The sequence below is a fragment of the Pongo pygmaeus genome, chromosome 23 (genome assembly GCF_028885625.2).
Source record: "Pongo pygmaeus isolate AG05252 chromosome 23, NHGRI_mPonPyg2-v2.0_pri, whole genome shotgun sequence".
Taxonomy (NCBI): Eukaryota; Metazoa; Chordata; class Mammalia; order Primates; family Hominidae; genus Pongo; species Pongo pygmaeus.
In genome coordinates this window covers 50,327,743-50,346,333 of record NC_085931.1, presented here as the reverse complement: position 1 = coordinate 50,346,333, position 18,591 = coordinate 50,327,743, and the positions used below count along the sequence as shown (strand labels likewise).

Here is an 18,591-nt window from a genome sequence, read left to right as displayed (position 1 = left end):
CAATTCTCCGGGTCCTTCGGGACTCTGGCTCAGGAGTCACCACTTCCAGGAGGTCTTCCTTCAGGATGACCCTACCCAGGACTGGCTGATGGCCCTCTCATGTACCCCAACGGCACGCTGATTCCAGCATCCCTGTCTGTCTGCAATGCCCATTCCACCCCATTGGATCTCAAACCAGGCTGTTCAACATAATCACTGCAGAGCTTTAAACACGCTCACACAGCGGTCCAGGCCCTGGCCCCATCCCCGGCCTAAACACAATTTCTGAATTTCCCAAATCTCCCTAGGGTACATCCTGAGCATCTGTATTTTTTAAGCCCCAGGAACAACTTTGATGTAAGGCCCAGGTGCGATTCCCTGCCTCTCCCTGAAAGCTTGCCCCAAATCTGGCCTCCTACCTGAGAACTGCGCCTTGTTCACAAGGGCACTCCCAGGACCACCGTGCAGAACTAGAGCAAACTGGAATAACTGGGAGAACCACAGTTCAATTTCAAGGAAAATAAAATTTGTATTGGCTGAGTGCAGTGGCTCACGCCCGTAATCCCAGCACTTTGGGAAGCTGAGGTGGGTGGACCATTTGATGTCAGAAATTCGAGACCGGCCTGGCCAACCTGGTGAAACCCCATCTCTGTCTCTGTTAAAAACACAAAAAAATTAGCCAGGCGTGGTGGTGCATGCCTGTAATCCCAGCTACTGGGGAGGCTGAGGCAGGAGAATTGCTTGAACCCAGGAGTCAGAGGTTGCAGCGAGCTGAGATCATGCCACTGCACTCTAGCCTGGGCGACAAGAGTGAGATTCTGTCTCAAAAAAAAAAAAAGATTGTATTGAAAGCTTTATTGAAATATTAAACAAACACAAGCTAGAGCAACCAGATAAGAGAAAGAATGGAGGGCATCCAAATTGGCAAGGAAGACGTTAAATGATCCTTGTTTGCAGATGATATAATCTTATATTTGGAAAAACCTAGACTCCACCAAAAAACTATTAGAACTGATTAAACAAACTCAGTAAAGTGGCAGGATATGGGCCGGGCGCAGTGGCTCAAGCCTGTAATCCTAGCACTTTGGGAGGCCAAGGCAGGTGGATCATGAGGTCAGAAGATCGAGACCATCCTGGCTAACACGGTGAAACCCTATCTCTACTAAAAATACAAAAAATTAGCCGGGTGTGGTGGCGGGCGCCTATAGTCCCAGCTACTCTGGAGGCTGAAGCAGGAGAATGGCATGAACCCGGGAGGTGGAGCTTGCAGTGAGCAAGCCGAGATTGTGCGACTGCACTCCAGCCTGGGTGACAGAGCGAGACTCCATCTCAAAAAAAAAAAAAAAAAAAGTTGCAGGATATGGAATCAACATACAAAAATCAGTAGCATTTCTATATGCCAACAGTGAATAATCTGTAAAAGAAATAAAACACACACAGATACTGTGTGCAACTTCTTAAAAGTTATTGTTAAGTCTTCCAGAAAGGATGTGGAAACCACTTCAACAGGCTTTTGCAATCAGATATATAAAAAGCCTGTGGTTAGCTTTTGTGGCAAATTGTAGCTTCTGTTTAGTTATATACTGACAGGAGTGACTTCACTTTTTTTCATGTAATTGGTTTTATTCTGCTTTTATCTATTTTGGTGCTTCAGCTCTACATTTTGCACCCTGGAGCAACTTCTGCAGGGTGTGGGAGTTTGTTTTATTTTTACATTAACATGGAGTAAAACTGGCTTTTGGGGCACGCACATCTGTGAATGTTGACACATGTAGAGATGTGTGTAACTACCACCTCTCTCAGGATACAGGGCAGCTCCACTCCCAACGCACTCCCTCCCCTAATCCCTGCCAACCTATTTTCCACTGCTATGGCTTTGTCTTTTTAAGAATGTCATATTAAACACCAGGTGCGGTGGCTCACGCCTGTAATCCCAGCACTTTAGGAGGCCAAGAGGGGCTCATTACTTGAGGCCAGGAATTTGAGACCAGCCTGGCCCATGTGGCGAAACCCTGCCTCTACTAAAAATACAAAAATCAGCCCGGCGTGGTGGTGCACACCTGTAATTCCAGCTACTCGAGAGGCTGAGGCATGAGAATCACCTAAACCCGAGAGGCAGAGGTTGCCATGAGCCGAGATTGCACACCACTGCACTCCAGCCTGGGCGACGGAGTGAGACTCTGTCTCCAAAAAAAACAAAACAAAACAAAAATGTCACACAATGTCACATAAATGAAAAGATGCAGTAAACATGACCTCCTGAGACTGGCTTCTTTCACTCAACATTATGTCTCTAAGATTCATCCAAGCTGTTAGCTTGTGTGCACCAATAGTCTCTCTCTTTCATAGAGTAATATACCATTGTTTGGATGTAGTAAAGTTTGTTTATCCATTCATCCACTGAAGGACATTTGGGCTGTTTCGTTTCTTATAACTATGAAGAAATGTGCTATAAACATTCATGTACAGGTTTTTGTATTAATGTAACTTTTCATTTATCCAGGGTAAATAAATACCTAGGAGTGAGAGGGCTGGCTCATATGGTAAGTATATGTTTAACTTTATAAGAACCTGCCAAACTGTTTTCCAGAGCAGCTGAACCATTTGCATTTCCAATGTTGAGTTCCGGCTGCTCCACGTCCTTGCCACCATGTGGTATTGTCTTTTTCTGAATTTAGATATTCTAAGAGGTGGGTAGTGGTAGCTCATCGTGACTTTAATCTGCCACTTCCTAATGGCTAACGACATTGAGTATCTTTCACGTGTTTATTTGGCACCAACTCATCCTCTTTGGCGAAGTGCAAGTTTTTTGCCTATTTTTAAATTAGGTTATTTTCTTAACTATTGTGTTCTGAGAGTTCTTTTTATTTGTAACTTAGCATTTCATTCACTCAGTAGTGTCTTTTGCAGAGCAAAGGATTTAGTTTAGATGAAGTCCATTTAATCAATTTTTTCTCTTTCACGGTTCATGCTTTTGGAGTCATGTTTAAGAACTCTCTGTCTAGCCCCAAGTCACAAAGAGCACCTATGTTTTTTTCTAAAAGTTTTATAGTTTTATATTTTACATTTAGATCTGTGATCCATTTTGAATTAATTTCTGTGTAAGGCAGGAAGGAGGTTTAGGTCCATTTCTTTTTTCATTTCGATATCCAATCATTCCAACACCATTTGTTGAAAAGACTAGCTTTTCTCCATTGAATTGTGTGGGTCTACTTCTAGACTCTATCCTGTTCCTGTGATCGATGTGTCTGCCCCTCCACCAATACTACATTCTTGATTACCGTAGCTTTATAGTAAGTCTTAAAATTGGCTAGTGTGAGTCTCCTTATCTTCTTGCTCTTTTTCAAAATTGTTTTGGCTATTTGAGTTCCTTTGCCTTTTGATATAAATTTTAGAATCAGCTTGCTTATATCCACAAGTCTTGTTGGGATTTTTACTGGAACTGTTTTAAATCTACAGATCAATTTGGGGAAAGCAGACATTGTCACTATGTTGAGTCTTCTAATCCATTAACACGGTGTGTCTCTACACTTATTTATGTCTTCATTGGGTGACTTTTATTTATTTTTTATTAACACAATTTTACTACAAGGTCTGAAAAGCTACTAACGCCTTCTAACAGCCTTTGAAAACAGACAATATAACCAAACCCTACTAATGGAAATGAAAAAAAAAAGGAAGATGAAATGGCAATAAGTGCTAGCTGAGCCAAGTATGTCACAACTAAATTTAAAAAAAAAAAAAAAAGAAGTAGAAATGGCAACAATGCTGCTCAGCTCCTCATGACACCAGGCTTAAATTTAACACTTTCAGTTCAAGCAACGCCAAAAGAAAAACTGCTGGCCCGGCACAGTGGCTCATGCCTGTAATCCCAGCACTTGGGGAGGCTGAGGCAGGTGGATCACTTGAGGTCAGGAGTTTGAGACCAGCCTGGGCAATGTGGCAAAATCCTGTCTCTACTAAAAATACAAAAATTAGCCAGGCGTGGTGGTGCGCACCTGTAATCCCAGCTACTCAGGAGGCTGCGGCAGGAGAATTGCTTGAATGCAGGAGGTGGAGGCTGCAGTGAGCTGAGATCATGCCACTGCACTCCAGCCTGGGTGACAGAGTGAGACTCAGTCTCAAAAAGAAGAAGAAAAACGGCTTCACAGTAACACAAAATTAGGTCTAGTTCTAATCTTGAACTGTTTCATTTTAAAGCAAAATTAATGCCTCTCTTAACATAAATGGGAACTTAAGTCTTCAGGACCCACATATGATATTATGTGATTACAGTACATTAAATCACTACATACATTCTTTCAACAAATATCTGCTGAGCATTAGTATTCTGGGTACTGCGGACACAGGAGAGAAAACAGAGAGGTTCCTTATTTGAAGCCTCCCTTCTAGGGAGAGAGAGAATTCAAACACACAATACAATAATAAACAAGGGAATCTCAGACAGGGCTACGTGCTAGGGAGAAAACACACCATGGTAACGGGACACAGCGTGATGGGCGGGGGCGGGGGGGCCTCTAGATGCAGTGGTCAGAAAAGCAGACCTCTCTGGGGAGGTGACGTCTGAGCCAGAACTGAATGACTATGGGGCAGTGACTTTCTAGAAGGCAGAGAAGGAGCCTTCCAGGCAGATGGAACAGCACGTAAAAAGACCCTAAGATGAAAAAAAGCATGTCAGGTTTACGGAAGCACGAGAGGGCTGGTGTGGCCTCTCTAGTGAGCACAGGGGAAAGACGCTCCATGCCGTGTTTGCAAATACGTGTGCACGTATGTGCCTGGGTGGGAGGGCAGTGCAAGGCCTCTGGGCCATGGGAATGAGTTAATAACCAGTGAATTAAGTATTCTTCAGGTAACTGATATGTTGCCAATTATCCCCTATGTCTTAGATCTGCTTAGTATATTTTCATTTCCAGCGAGCTCACAAAAGTCTCCTATAACCAGGCAAATATACTTCCAATGGTAGCTCCTTTTCTAGTCTGTCTCCCGCCACCAGATGGAATGAAATTAAATATGAGGTTAAGCAGAAGTACAAAAGCATCTACCCAGTCAGGAGTATCCCATGTCTTCCTCCTGAAAAGATGGCCAAAGAAGTCAATATTTAGCACCCCAAAGCGCCACAGGTGTTTTAAAACATGGGAGGAAAAGATATTTCTATTTTCTAGAGCCCTGTGATTAAAAATGAGATTAAGATGGATTGAACTCATCCTCTCATATGAGATGAATAATATTAACACTAATGTGTCACCACAACGCAAAACCTGTCTTCGATGCTGTAATCACAGTTACCTCCTCTGCCAGTATCTAATTCCCATAAGGGACAGACACAGGCTTCCAAGGACTTGAATCTTTCTAAAAAAATCCATACTTTCCCAGCCAAATAAATAAGACCCAAGCAACTTATGGGTCTGTTCCACATTAGACATACACTATTAAAAAAAGGCCAGTGAGGCCAGGCATGGTGGATCAATCCTGTAATCCCAGCACTTTGGGAGGCCGAGGTGGGTGGATCACCAGGTCAGGAGTTCAAGATCAGCCTGGCCAATATGGTGAAACCCTGTCTCTACTAAAAATACAAAAATTAGCCGGGCGTGGTGGCAAGCACCTGTAGTCTCAGCTACTCGGAAGGCTGAGGCAGAAGAATCGCTTGAACCCAGAAGGCGGAGGTTGCAGAGAGCCGAGACCGCGCACGCCACTGCACTCCAGCCTGGATGACAGAGCGAGACTCTGTCTCAAAAAAAAAAAAAAAAAAAAAGGCCAGTGAAATTGTCTTCCACAAGTAAAGAAAGAAACAAGCTCAAACAGGCAACTGAGGAACTTGCCATGTTGGTGTGTCATGGCACAAGAAGAATTCATCTGAGAGCGTTTCACAACAGGAGACCAGGAGTAAGCTGATGATCTACTGACCACTGTATGCTGTGCTATATTTGGCTGATGTGGGAATAACAAACTTTCCCAAATGAGAAAACCTGTGTGTCTGACGGCAATCAATCTACTGAGCACGTGCCTTGTTCATTAAGTACCTGTGAATAGTGTCTAGATATTTCAACACTGCTAAGTACTTTTTTAGGAAATCTGATTTTCATAATGTTGAGGCAGTAATATTTCGGGAATTTATTATTTTATAAACTGGCAAATGGTGTTTGGGTGGGTATGGACACTAGTGCTATTGTTAGATAAACAATTATCTAAGGAGTCTTGGTCCATTCTTGGTAAAAACACTCCAGAAAACAGAAACTGATGGCTCCTTTCTGAACATGCTACTCTATGTATACTTCAGCCCTAATGCTGGCAACTTACTCAGTGGGGAACGCTTCATTAAGATCAGGGCCATAGGGCTGGGTGCGGTGGCTCACACCTGTAATCCTAGCACTTTGGGAGGCCAAGGCAGACAGATCACGAGGTCAAGAGATTGAGACCATCCTGGCTAACACGGTGAAACCCCGTCTCTACTAAAAATACAAAAAATTAGACCGGGCGCGGTGGCTCATGCCTGTAATCCCAGCACTTTGGGAGGCCGAGACGGGCGGATCACGAGGTCAGGAGATCGAGACCATCCTGGCTAACACAGTAACCCCGTCTCTACTAAAAACACAAAAAATTAGCCGGGCGTGGTGGTGGGTGCCCGTAGTCCCAGCTACTCGGGAGGCTGAGGCAGAAGAATCGCTGGAACCTGGGAGGCAGAGCGTGCAGTGAGCCGAGATCACGCCACTGCACTCCAGCCTGGGAGACAGAGTGAGACTCCCTCTCAAAAAAAAAAAAAAAAAAAAAAAGATCAGGGCCATAGCAAGGCTGCCCACTCTATTACTTCACACAGAACTGGAGGTACTGTGTTAGCCCAGGCAGTTAGACAAAGAATGAGAGCATAAAAACCGGGAAGGAAGTCATTTCTGTTCGCAGTTGATAGGACAGTACGCCTGGCAACCCTAAAGAATCAATGAAAAACTAATGCAAACAGAAAAAGAAATCAGTTAGGCGGCAGGATAGAAAATCAAAGTATGCAAATCAACAGCTTTCATGTACCCAAGAGAAGATGAGCATCTAGCCTCTATGTAAAATAACAAAGTCCTTTTCCTGTGAGTTTCTACCATGTCTGTCTCCCCCAGCCAAACTACTATAGAAGGTTGTTTTAAATCTAAATTTATATCAGTCGAATTATATCTTAATGCATTCATCCCAGCCTTCCAGACTATGGACAGTTTTGAATTTTGCCCTTTGACAGATTAACAATCTCACTCAGCTGTGTATCTTGTACAGACAAGGCCTTCTACTTACTGTTCCAAACGATCTCTAAAAAACTATGACCAGAGGCCGGGTGCAGAGGCTCACACCTGTAATCCCAGCACTTTAGGAGGCCAAGGCGGGCAGATCACGAGGTCAAGAGATTGAGACCATCCTGGCTAACATGGTGAAACCCCGTCTCTACTAAAAATACAAAAAAATTAGATGGGTGTGGTGGTGGGTGCCTGTAGTCCCAGCTATTCCAGAGGCTGGGGCAGGAGAATGGTGTGAACCCGGGAGGCGGAGCTTGCAGTGAGCCGAGATCGCGCCACTGCACTCCAGCCTGGGTGACAGAGTGAGACTGTCGAGAAAAAAAAAAAGGAATCATTTGAGTGAAAGATAATTTCTTGAAGATGGTGAGTGGATGATTGAGGTTTGGGAATCATGGGCCTCTGGCCCTAGTTGGATTTGAGCAGTGCCTTTAGGGTAGACAGGACTTAAAAAGACAGAAAAGGACAGGCTTTGCCTTACCATGGGTACTTTTACATACGCTCTTTGGGTAATTTTTTTCTCTAATTTTTTGTATTTTTAGTAGAGACGGGGTTTCATCATCTTGGCCAGGCTGCTCTTGAACTCCTGACCTTGTGATCCACATGCTTTGGCCTCCCAAAGTGCTGGGATTACAGGCGTGAGCCACCGTGCCCGGCCTTTTATTTTATTTTATTTTTTTTTTAAAGAGACATGGTCTCGCTCTGTCACCCGGGCTGGAGTATAATGGCACAATCATGGCTCACTACAGCCTTGAAATCCTAGACATCAGCTATCCTCCTGCCTCAGCCTCTCGAGTAGCTGGGACTACAGGTACACCACCACACCCAGTTGATTTCATTTTGAATGTAAACTTTTCCAGTATTATAGGTGGAAAACCAGTATTACTTGCCACATCTAGACGATAAAAAACAAAACAAGGTTATTCACTTTTAGCTGAACCTATTGCTGGCTATATTGCTGGAGCCCTGTTCTATGTTTAAAAATGGGACTGGGGGTGGATCAGCAAGTATCAGAAAGATGTGAGGGACATACTAGGATCAAACCAAGTTTTTTTTTATATATCTTTAGAAAGTCTGAGAGAGAACAGAAAAGCACACAGTCTTCCCAATTTGTAAGATCAGTTTTGTTCGCCGCCACAAACCACCTCGCTGTATGTTCCAGACACTGGGAAAACACTGCCCAAGACCATGAGGCCCTCCCCTGAGAAACCTATCCCAGTGGCCCCGCTGTGCATGCTGGGCCCCATTCACCACTGGCCATTCACCAAGTGGCCCTGTGGCAACCATTGTGCTATAGCCTGGTATTGTTAATTAGATTACCTTATTTCACTGATTTGAAGACCTACATTTTCCACATGTTAACATCTCTGGAGTTGGTATGTTACAAGTTAATTAGCTGTGAGTTCTCTTTCTGAGCAATAAACAAAACATTGATGTGTCCTTAAAATACTGGTGTCTTAGATCCAATGACACATGGGCAGTTTCTCACGTAATTCGGGCGCTCGCCAGACACTGATTCACTACAGTGGCCGGAGAACCTCAGGAGGTTCTACCAATGTGGGAGTCAGAGTATCTTGTCTTCTCTGTGTTCCCCAGCGGACTCACGCTGCTGCAGCTGAGTGGGCTTGGATCGTGTGCTGTCTCTTTCCATCTCCATCGAGGATTAGCCATACCGAGTGTCCATTGCTGATTCCATTAAAGCCTACAGGACTGCCAAGTCTCTCGCTTCCTTCCTCCACATTTCTGAACAATTTTCAGAAAGGTCATGTACTTTCTATTCACACAAACCACCCACCCCTCCACCCCTGCACACACTGATGCATACTTTCTCCCACACCCCCAAATGCCAGGCCTGCCAGCACCAGCCGTGAGTGGCGCTGGAGCGCAGGGAGCAAGAGCCTGCGAGAAGCTGAGAAGGGGGCGTCTCTCACTCAGCACAGCCTCATCGCGGAGCCACTGCAACACACACAACAGTGAACACAGGACTTAACTCTTCCATGTCTGAGAAACGAACTGCTCATGAGAAATTTCACAAAAATATGTTAAGAAGTCTGTTTCAAAAGACCTAATTTTGATTTGATTTGTGAAGGAGTTTCCAAAATTAATGTTTTGGTATGAAAAGCTTCTACAGTGATCCAACAGTATTTAACCCAACAAGGGCTTTACAAACACCCTGTGCGTGATGTAAGCATTCACTCCTCATGTACATATGTGTCCATGTCACATAATAGTTCACAAAGTACCCACACAGACTCATCTCAAAGTCCTGGGCAGCAGAAATGGACAAAGAATGGTTCCAAGCTCAAGCCACAGCTTGAATACCAAATTATGCTATGAAAAGGCCAAGTGTTTTTGTCGTGAAAGCACCCACATTCCTTAGAAGCGAAAAGGAAGCTCAGAAAGGGAGACTCACAACCCCAGGAAGAGGGCTCAAAGCAGGGGAGCAGTAGACCTTTCTCTTCAAAAAGCTTCCAAGGCCCCAACGCCCCCACCACCTCCAACCTTCTGGATGACCCACTTCTCTGAGACCAGATCCACTCCTGGTCCCCACTTCTCCCACCAGAGTTTTCATTGAAGGTTCTCCATGTCATCATCCTAAAGAGCTCCTCATTCGTTCTTAAAGGGGCTAATAATCATTGTGGGCACTTCCAATGTGCTAGGGCAGCAGCTGGGTGTACACAATGGATATAGGTGGTGCCCTCATGGACCTTTTTATTTTAGTGGCTATGTATTTATTTTAAGATCCTTTAGATAAATTACACAGATAGCACCTGTGATCTCAGATATAATTGCTCAGGACATGTCGAAGTTTAAAAAATTGATTTTAAGCTTACTTTCTTTTTTTTTTTGAAACAGGGTCTTGCTGTGTCACCCAGCCTGGAATGCAGTGAGGGGATCATAGCCTCACTACAACCTCAAAATTCTGGGCTCAGGTAATCACCCCATTCAGTCTCCTAAGTACTACAGGAACATACCACCATGCCCCACTATTTTTTTTAAAGATGGAATCTCACTATGTTGCCCAAGCTGATCTGGAACTCCTGGCCTCAAGTGATCCTCCTTCCTCAGCCTCCCAAAGAGCGGGGATTCTGGGCATGAGCCACCATGCCTAGCCTGATTTTCTTTTTTATAATTAAGTAACAGTACAGGCAAAATCAAACTCTTGATTCCCCCTGCCCCAGGGTGCCCCCTCACCCAGTAAATGGCACCACTGTTGTTTAAACCAAAACCTTAAGAGTCCTTTTTGACTCTTCTTCCTCTGTCACATACCTCACATTCAATCCATCAGCAAATCACATCAGCTCTTCCTCCAAAACACAACTGGAATCTGATACTTCCCACCATTCCTCTGCCATGCCCATGGCCAAGCCACCTTCTCGCACCTGGATGACTCTAGGAGTCTCTTAGGAGGTCCCAGGCTTCCACTCTCACCACTCAAACACACAAGAGGGATTTTTTGGCTGGGTGCGGTGGCTCACACCTGTAATCCCAGCACTTGGGGAGGCCGAGGCGGGCGGATCATGAGGTCAGGAGATCAAGACCATCCTGGCTAACACAGTGAAACTCCGTCCCTACTAAAAAAAAAAAAAAAAAAAAAGTTAGCTGGGTGTGGTGGCAGGCGCCTGTAGTCCCAGCTACTCGGGATGCTGAGGCAGAAGAATGGCATGAACCTGGGAGGCGGAACTTGCAGTGAGCTGAGATCGCACCACTGCACTCCAGCCTAGGTGACAGAGCGAGACTCCGTCTCAAAAAAAAAAAAAAAAAAAAAAAAAGAGGGATTTTTCTCCAATCATAAGTCACATCAGGTCCCTACTCAACCTTCACATCACATGAAGAATGGAATCCAGAGGCCACATCACGACCTGTGAAGCCCGGCATGGCCCCCAGCTCCCTCAGACCTCAGCTACTCTCATGCTCCCCCAAGGCACTCCACCCAGCTGCACCAGCACCCCTGAGGCTCCTGCAACAGCAGCCTTTGCATCTCCTGCTCCCTTGGGCAGGAACACTGCCCCATTTCTCCCTTTTCATCTCATCAAATGTAGAGAAGTCTTCCCTTACCACCCTGTCCAAAATGGCACCCCCAGCATTCTGCGTGTGAATCCAGACTGTTCCTCACAGCACCACCTGATGCTGTAGTTTGGATATTACAAAATCACAGATGATCTGTATCTGTTCAGTACTCACTGTGTGTCCCCTTTACTAGACCATCAGCTCCACAAAGGCAGTGTCTCCTGCACCTGCAGGGTGCCTAGCACACAGTGAGTGCTCAGGGACATTTAAGGGAATGAACAGCAGACATTCACTCATGGCAGCACTGAAGGTAGAAGTTTCTGGTTAGCGGGCAACCAAGCCAGGCTAGTAGTGGAACACGTCAGTTCCTTTAACACCAACAATACTCCCCAGAGTCCTCTTGGTTTGGAGAAACTAAGGCTCAGGGACGTAAAATGATTTGCCCAAAGCCAGTATGAGACTAATACTGTTTTATCCGACTGAAAGGTCTGGGTCCTTTTGAACACATCAAGCTTTCCTTAGAACCTCTTTGTGGCCGGGCGCAGTGGCCCACACCTGTAATCCTAGCACTTTGGGAGGCCCAGGTGGGCGAACTGCTTGAGGCCAGGAGTTCACAACCAGCCGAGGCAACATGGTGAAACCCTGTCTCTACTAAAAATACGAAAGTTAGCTGGTGTGGTGGTGCACACCTGTAATCCCAGCTACTTGGGAGGCTGAGGCACAAGAATCACTTGAACCCAGGAAGCAGAGGTTGCAGTGAGCCAAGATCACACCACTTCACTCCAGTCTGGGCGACAGAGTGAGATCCTGTCTCCCCCATACTCCCACAAAAAAGCTTTTTGCTTCAAAAGACCTTTCAAGGTACCACAGTGCCTGCAATGATGCTCCCACCAAGTGATCTACCAAGTGGCCCCAGCATACCCTTGCAAATGCCATTCCTGTGAACCCCCACTGACCCAGACAAATTAGGCCACTCTGCAGCCCCTCAATACATAGACTTGTAGTACTAATTGTATTTAACTTGTGAAAAGCTTAACAAACACATGCACACATATTTAAACAGCTGTCCTTAGCCGGATGCGGTGGCTAACGCCTGTAATCCCAGCACTTTGGGAGGCCAAGGCAGGAGGATTGCTTGAACCCAGGATTCGAGACCAGCCTGGGCAACATGGCGAAACCCCATCTCTAGGAAGAAAAACAAAAACAAAAACACACGTGTCAAGAAAACACACACACACGTCCTCCTGGAATGCCCCTCCTCTCCTCTGCTTGGCAAACTCCTCTCATCCTTTAAAGCCTCTAAAATTCTCTGCTGTCTGCCCAGGGCTCTTGACACAGGTCTACAATAACACGACAGTGCCCCAGGTATTGTACCAGTGGCATATGCTCCTTCTCCCAAGCTGATCTGCAAACGCAGTGAGGGTGGGCACCACGCCTCATTCATCTTTGCCCAGTAGCCACAGACCAGCAGCCCTCACAGCCATCTCTGAATGCAGGTGTCTGAGCTGAGTTGTTCTCCCCAGACTTGAGACAGTGGATGTGACATCAGCAAGCCCTACACACCACCTGGACATCCGTACAACCTGTGAGAGGGATGTCCTGATCATCTTGAGGGTGGAGGGGCCTTCTGAGGACATCCCTGCCATCCTTTGCCTTGCACCAAGATGCAATGTGTTTAAAGCTAACTATTCTTTCTTTAAAAAAGGCCACCACCACCTGGAGAAACACATTCTGGGGCTAGTAGAGCTGGCCTTCTGCCTAACACAATTCCCTCTGGTTCCATCACTTCTAGGAAGGGGAGAAGCTGGCAGCCACCTGCTCTACGTGACCCAGGTGGCTGCTCTCTTCTCAGCAAGCCAACGCAGCCTGCACCATTTACCATTTTCCCTCCCAATGTCACAATCCAACCAGCGTTTCCCAAATGCTAACTACAGTGGGGACATTTATACAGGGACCTTGCCCTCTGGGAGCTTACAAAGCAGAGGGCCAGCCGTCTAAAGTCAATGCCAACTCAGTAACAAGACAGACCTGCCCAGCAGTAATAAAATAAAGGGGCAGCAAAGGTGTGGAGGGGAAAACAGCAATTCCCACTGGGGAGGCCTGGGAACTGTGCTTCTGGGAGAATAATTTCAAGGCTCTGCTTCCAGGTTATCCCTGAGCCAATGTCTACTCACCTCTGTGAAGCCAAGGGCAAGCACTGGACCTGGCTACAAACGTTTACTCATCCTTTCACAAATGTGTTTATTGAGTGCCCAGCACATGGTGGTAGATAATAGAGACACAGCGGTAAACAAGAGATCACAGGTCCCTGTGCTCAAAGAGTTTACTTTCTTTTGTTTTTTTTTTGAGACACAGTCTCGCTCTGTCACCCAGGCTGGAGTGCAGTGGCCCGATCTTGGCTCACTGCAAGCTCCGCCTCCTAGGTTTAAGCTATTCTCCTGCCTCAGCCTCCCGAGTAGTTGGGACTACAGGCGCCCGCCACCATGCTCGACTAATTTTTGTATTTTTAGTAGAGACGAGGTTTCACCATGTTGGCCAGGATGGTCTTGATCTCCTGACCTCGTGATCCACCCGCCTCAGCCTCCCAAAGTTCTGGGATTACAGGCGTGAGTCACCGCGCCTGGCGAAGTTTACTTTCTAGTACAGGAGGCAGACAAGTCCATAGGCAATTCTAACAGAGTGCCATGCATAGGAAGGACCCAGGAGGCCGGCACCCTACTCTGGTAGGTCAGAGTAGGCCATGGTGCCAACATGTGTGTGCATCTATGTGCACATGTGCGTCAGAGGACGCAGGGCCTGGAAGACAGTGCCAAACCCATGAGGGTCCAGACCGGAGGTAGGGATGAGTCTGAAGACAATTCTTCCACTCAGCGCTCTCGCCTTAGGAGAAGGAAACTGAGGCTGAGGGAGACACAGTCAGTTAGAGCCAGGACCAGAACCCAGTGACAGCCACCACTGGTCATTCCTTTAGTACAGCCCAGGGGTTAAGGGGATTTCTGGAATCACACTGCCTGATTTTAATCCTGCCTCAATACATACCATTCGTGTGGCCTTAGGCAAACGACCACCTCAGTGTCTCAGTCTGTCAAATAGGAATAACAGTAACACCTATCTCAGGGGGCTGCTACGAAAATGAAACTGACAAATGTAAAGCAATTAACACAACGCCGGGGATGCAGTAAGCGGTACACTGTGGATGCTGCTGTTATTATCCTTGCACGACTGCTCGGTGTCGCAGTGCGCTCGAGACTCGGATAGCTCTGCTGCCGCACGCCGTGTTCCCTTCTGGCTCCAGGACGCTCCCGCCCTCGACGCCCGGCAGCAGCAGCCCACAGCCCCGGCGCCCTTGACCCGGGGGCCGGGCCCGCCGCGCACACACGCCCTGGCCCCGGGAAAGTGGGGGCCAGCCCGAGGAGAGGAGAAGGTGGCTGACACACCCCACCACGGAGAGGGCGGCTGTCCAAACTCGGAGAAGGAGCCGTTCCTGCACCCGACAGCACCCCCGCCCAGGCTCCCAACCCCAAGCCCAGAGAGCGGGCCGGTTCCTCACACTCTGCAGCAAGCTCCTCCTCTGCGCCGCCATCTTGGAGGAACCCCTGCGGGAGCGCCCGCCTCCCCGCAGAGCAGCGAGTGGGGCGGCTAGAGCGGCCCGAAGGAGGCGAGGATGACCACGCTGCCGGGGAGCATGCGCCCAGCGCCACCACACGGCCGAAGAGCGACGGGGCCGTAGCGGACCGTGTGCGCAGGCGCGCTCTTGCACGTTGTTTTTGGTTTTTTTTGTTTTTTGTTTTTGTTTTTCCTGGGGCCGATTGCTCCTCGCCCATCTTTATTTTTTATTTTTTGAGATAGCGTCTCACTCTGTCACCCAGGCTGGAGTGCAGTGGCACGATCACAGCTCCCTGCAACCTCTGCCTCCCGGCCTCAAGCGATTCTCCTGCCTCAGCCTCCCGAGTAGCTGGGATTACAGGTGCCCGCCTCTCCTGCCCCAGCCTCCCGAGTAGCCGGGACTACAGGCATGAGCCACCACGCCTGGCTAATTTTTGTATTTTTAGTAGAGACGGGGTTTCGCCATGTTGGCCAGGCTGGTCTTGAACTGAGGGTTCTTTGTGAACACAGTTGGGACAAGGGAGGACAATTCATTCACTCAGCAAATGCTAGCTAGGTGACCCTGCCTGGCTCTATAGTGGGTTCTGCAGCGAGCAAGACAGGCCTTCAAAAAGCTAACATTTTATTTTGTTTTATTTTATTTTTTTATTATGTTATGTTATGTTATGTTATTTTTTGAGACGGAGGCTTGCTTTGTCGCCCAGGCTGGAATGCAGTGGCGTGATCTGGGCTCACTGCAACTGCTGCCTCCCGGGTTCAAGCGATTCTCCTGCCTCAGCCTCCCGAGTAGCTGGGGTTACAGGCGCCCGCCACCACGCCCGGCTAATCTTTTACATTTTTTGTAGAGATGGGGTACCGTTATGTTGGCCAGGCTGGTCACAAACTCCTGGCCTAAAACGATTCTTCTGCCTGGGCCTCCCAAAGTGCTGGGATTACAAGTGTGAGCCACCCCTCCCAACCTAAAATGTTAACAGTTTAATTGGAGAGGACAACATTTATGTACATAAGACATTCCACCGGGGTGGGCGCGGTGGCTCATGCCTGTAATCCCAGCACTTTGGGAGGCCAAGGCCAGTGGATCACCTGAGGTCAGGAGTTCGAGATCAGCCCAGCCAACATGGTGAAACCCCATCTCTACTAAAACTACAAAAAATTAGCTGGGCATGGTGGTGCACGCCTGTAATCCCAGCTACTTGGGAGGCTGAAGCAGGAGAATCACGAACCTGGGAGGTGGAGGTTGCAGTGAGTGAGCCGAGATCACTCCACTGCACTCCAGCCTGGGCAACAGAGTGAGACTCTGTCTCAAGAAGAAAAAAAAAAGCACACTTGTCACAGGAGCCCCCTGTGGCTTGCACAGAGATGGAGGAGAGAGATGAAGGGGTTGTAGGGACAGGCTCTGACCAAGTGGGCCCCAGGCAGGAGTTTATTCATCTGGAGGACAGGGAAGTTGTTGCCTTCTAAGCAAGCCATTGACAGGGTCCCATTGGTAGAGAGATGTTTGACTCCCAGGTTCAAGTGATTCTTCTGCCTCAACCTCCCAAGTAGCTGGGATTACAGGCATGCGCCACCACGCCTGGCTAATTTTGTATTTTTAGTAGAGATGGGGTTTCTCCATGTTGGTCAGGCTGGTCTTGAACTCCCGACCTCAGGTGATCCGCCTGCCTTTGCCTCCCAAAGTGCTGAGATTACAGGCGTGAGCCATTGCACCCAGCACCTGCCTGCTTTTTATAAAATTAAACAAAGATTCATTTGCAAGCCATCTCTCCCTGACCCCCACCATTTTTAAAAAAAACAAAACAGTGTGTTGTCCAGGCTGTGTCTCACTGTGTTGTCCAGGCTGGAGTGCGGTGGCACAATCATGGCTCATTGCAGCCTCAAGCTTCTGGGCTCAAGTGATTCTCCCACCTCAGTCTCCCAGGTAGCTGGGACTACAGCATGTGCCACTGTGCCCGGCTAATTTTTGTATTTTTGTAGAGACAGGCTATCACCATGTTGCCCAGGCTGGTGTCAAACGTCTGAGCTCAAAAGATCCTCCCGGGCCGGGTGCGGTGACTCACGCCTGTAATCCCAGCACTTTGGGAGGCCGAGGTGGGCGGATCACGAGGTCAGGAGATCAAGACCATCCTGGCCAACATGGTGAAACCTCGTCTCTACTAAAAATACAAAAAATTAGCCGGGTGTGGTGGCATGTGCCTATAGTCTCAGCTACTTGGGTGGCTGAGGCAGGAGAATCGCTTGAACCCAGGAGGCGGAGGTTGCAGTGAGCCAAGATCGCGCCACTGTACTCCAGCCTGGGCGACAGAGTGAGACTCTGTCTCAAAAAAAAAAATTAGATGGACGTGGCAGTGTGTGGCTGTAATAACAGCTACTCGGGAGGCCGAGGCAGGAGAATTGCTTGAACCTAGGAGGCGGAGGTTGCAGTGAGCCGAGATCACGCCAATGCACTGCAGCCTAGGAACAGAGTTAGACTCTGTCTCAAAAAAAAAAAAAAAAAAAAAAAAAAGATTCTCCCTGCTTGGCCTCCCAAAGTGCTGGGATTATAGGCATGAGCCACCACGCCTGGCCACCACTGTCTTTGTTTTTAAAACCCCTACCTCCCAGGGATGTTACGAGGATTAAATAAAGTAACAACTCCCAAGCCTTTAGCACAGGAACAGAATCTGCTCCAAATATGTGGCTTCTCTTCCCTTCACCAGACCCGTTTCCCCATGCTCATGCCATATGCTTGTACCATTTCACCTTGGGATGCTGACAACAGTTCCAAAAACACAGAAGGTGCTTCTGAAGGCCGCGCCATTGGGCGCCCCAACTGCTTTTCGGCCAGTTATCACCTTCACCAAGATATCCTTGTTCATCAGGCCTGGGACAAACTGAGTGGAGCCAGAAGCCCAAGAGAGGGGGTAGTTAATTCTGCTGGGGGAGTCAGGGAAGACTTCACAGGGGAGGTGATCTTCCAGCTGGGTCTAGGAGGGCAGAGGGATTGAGCAGGCAGAGAAGATAGAAAGCACATCTCAGGCCAAGGGATCGCATGGTCAAAGTGAGGGGGGATCTGGCAAAGACAGAAATCGACTGTGGCTGAAGCTGAGGAGGACACATCAGGGAGGGATATGGGTGCAACAGAAGCACTTGGCTTTATCTTGTAAGGGTAGGGACTCATTTAAGTGAGAGAGTCACATGATCATATTTGTGTTTCAGAGGGATCCCACTGAGTCAGACAGGAAGCAGGGAGACCAGTATTAGGAGCCTGCTGGGATAACCCAGATAAAAGAAGGAGGTGGCCTGGACCAGGATGGTGGCCATGAGGATAAAAGAAATGGACAGTTTTCAAAAATATCCAAATAGATCAAGTAGAAAGACTCTGGCAGTTGATTGGAAGCAGAAGAAAGGGGAGTGGAAGATGATTCCCAGGTTCCTGGCCCAGGCCGTTGGCCCAGTGGTGGAGGATCTGCCGAGACAGGGCCACTAGAGAGGGCCAGGTCTGGGCCTGGCGGGTAGACAGAGAGCGCAGCGGGCAGAGAGGATGCTGAAACCTTCAGTGTGCAAAGCAGCATGTTACTCTATGCATTTGAGGCATCTGCTGTGGAAGGGGAGAACCAAGGCAGTGACAGAAGGGATAGTTTGAGAAATATTTAGGATGTTAAGTCAACAAGATCTGGCGTATGCTTGGGTTTTTGAAAAGAGGGACAAATCTGGAATAATACCCAGGGTGGTGACTGGGAGATGATGG

General features: G+C 47.8%; 1 protein-coding gene across 1 annotated transcript in view; it reads right to left on the bottom strand.

Moving 5' to 3' along the window:
* Positions 1-14,930, bottom strand: part of TAB1 (TGF-beta activated kinase 1 (MAP3K7) binding protein 1) — a 32,619-nt gene extending 17,689 nt beyond the window's left edge. Inside the window, exon 1 of the mRNA XM_054470152.2 lies at positions 14,809-14,930. Within this exon, the coding sequence (XP_054326127.1) occupies positions 14,809-14,841 (33 nt within the window). The 5' untranslated portion in view covers positions 14,842-14,930. The remainder of the gene's footprint in view (positions 1-14,808) is intronic.
* Between the last annotated feature and the right edge of the window lie 3,661 nt (positions 14,931-18,591).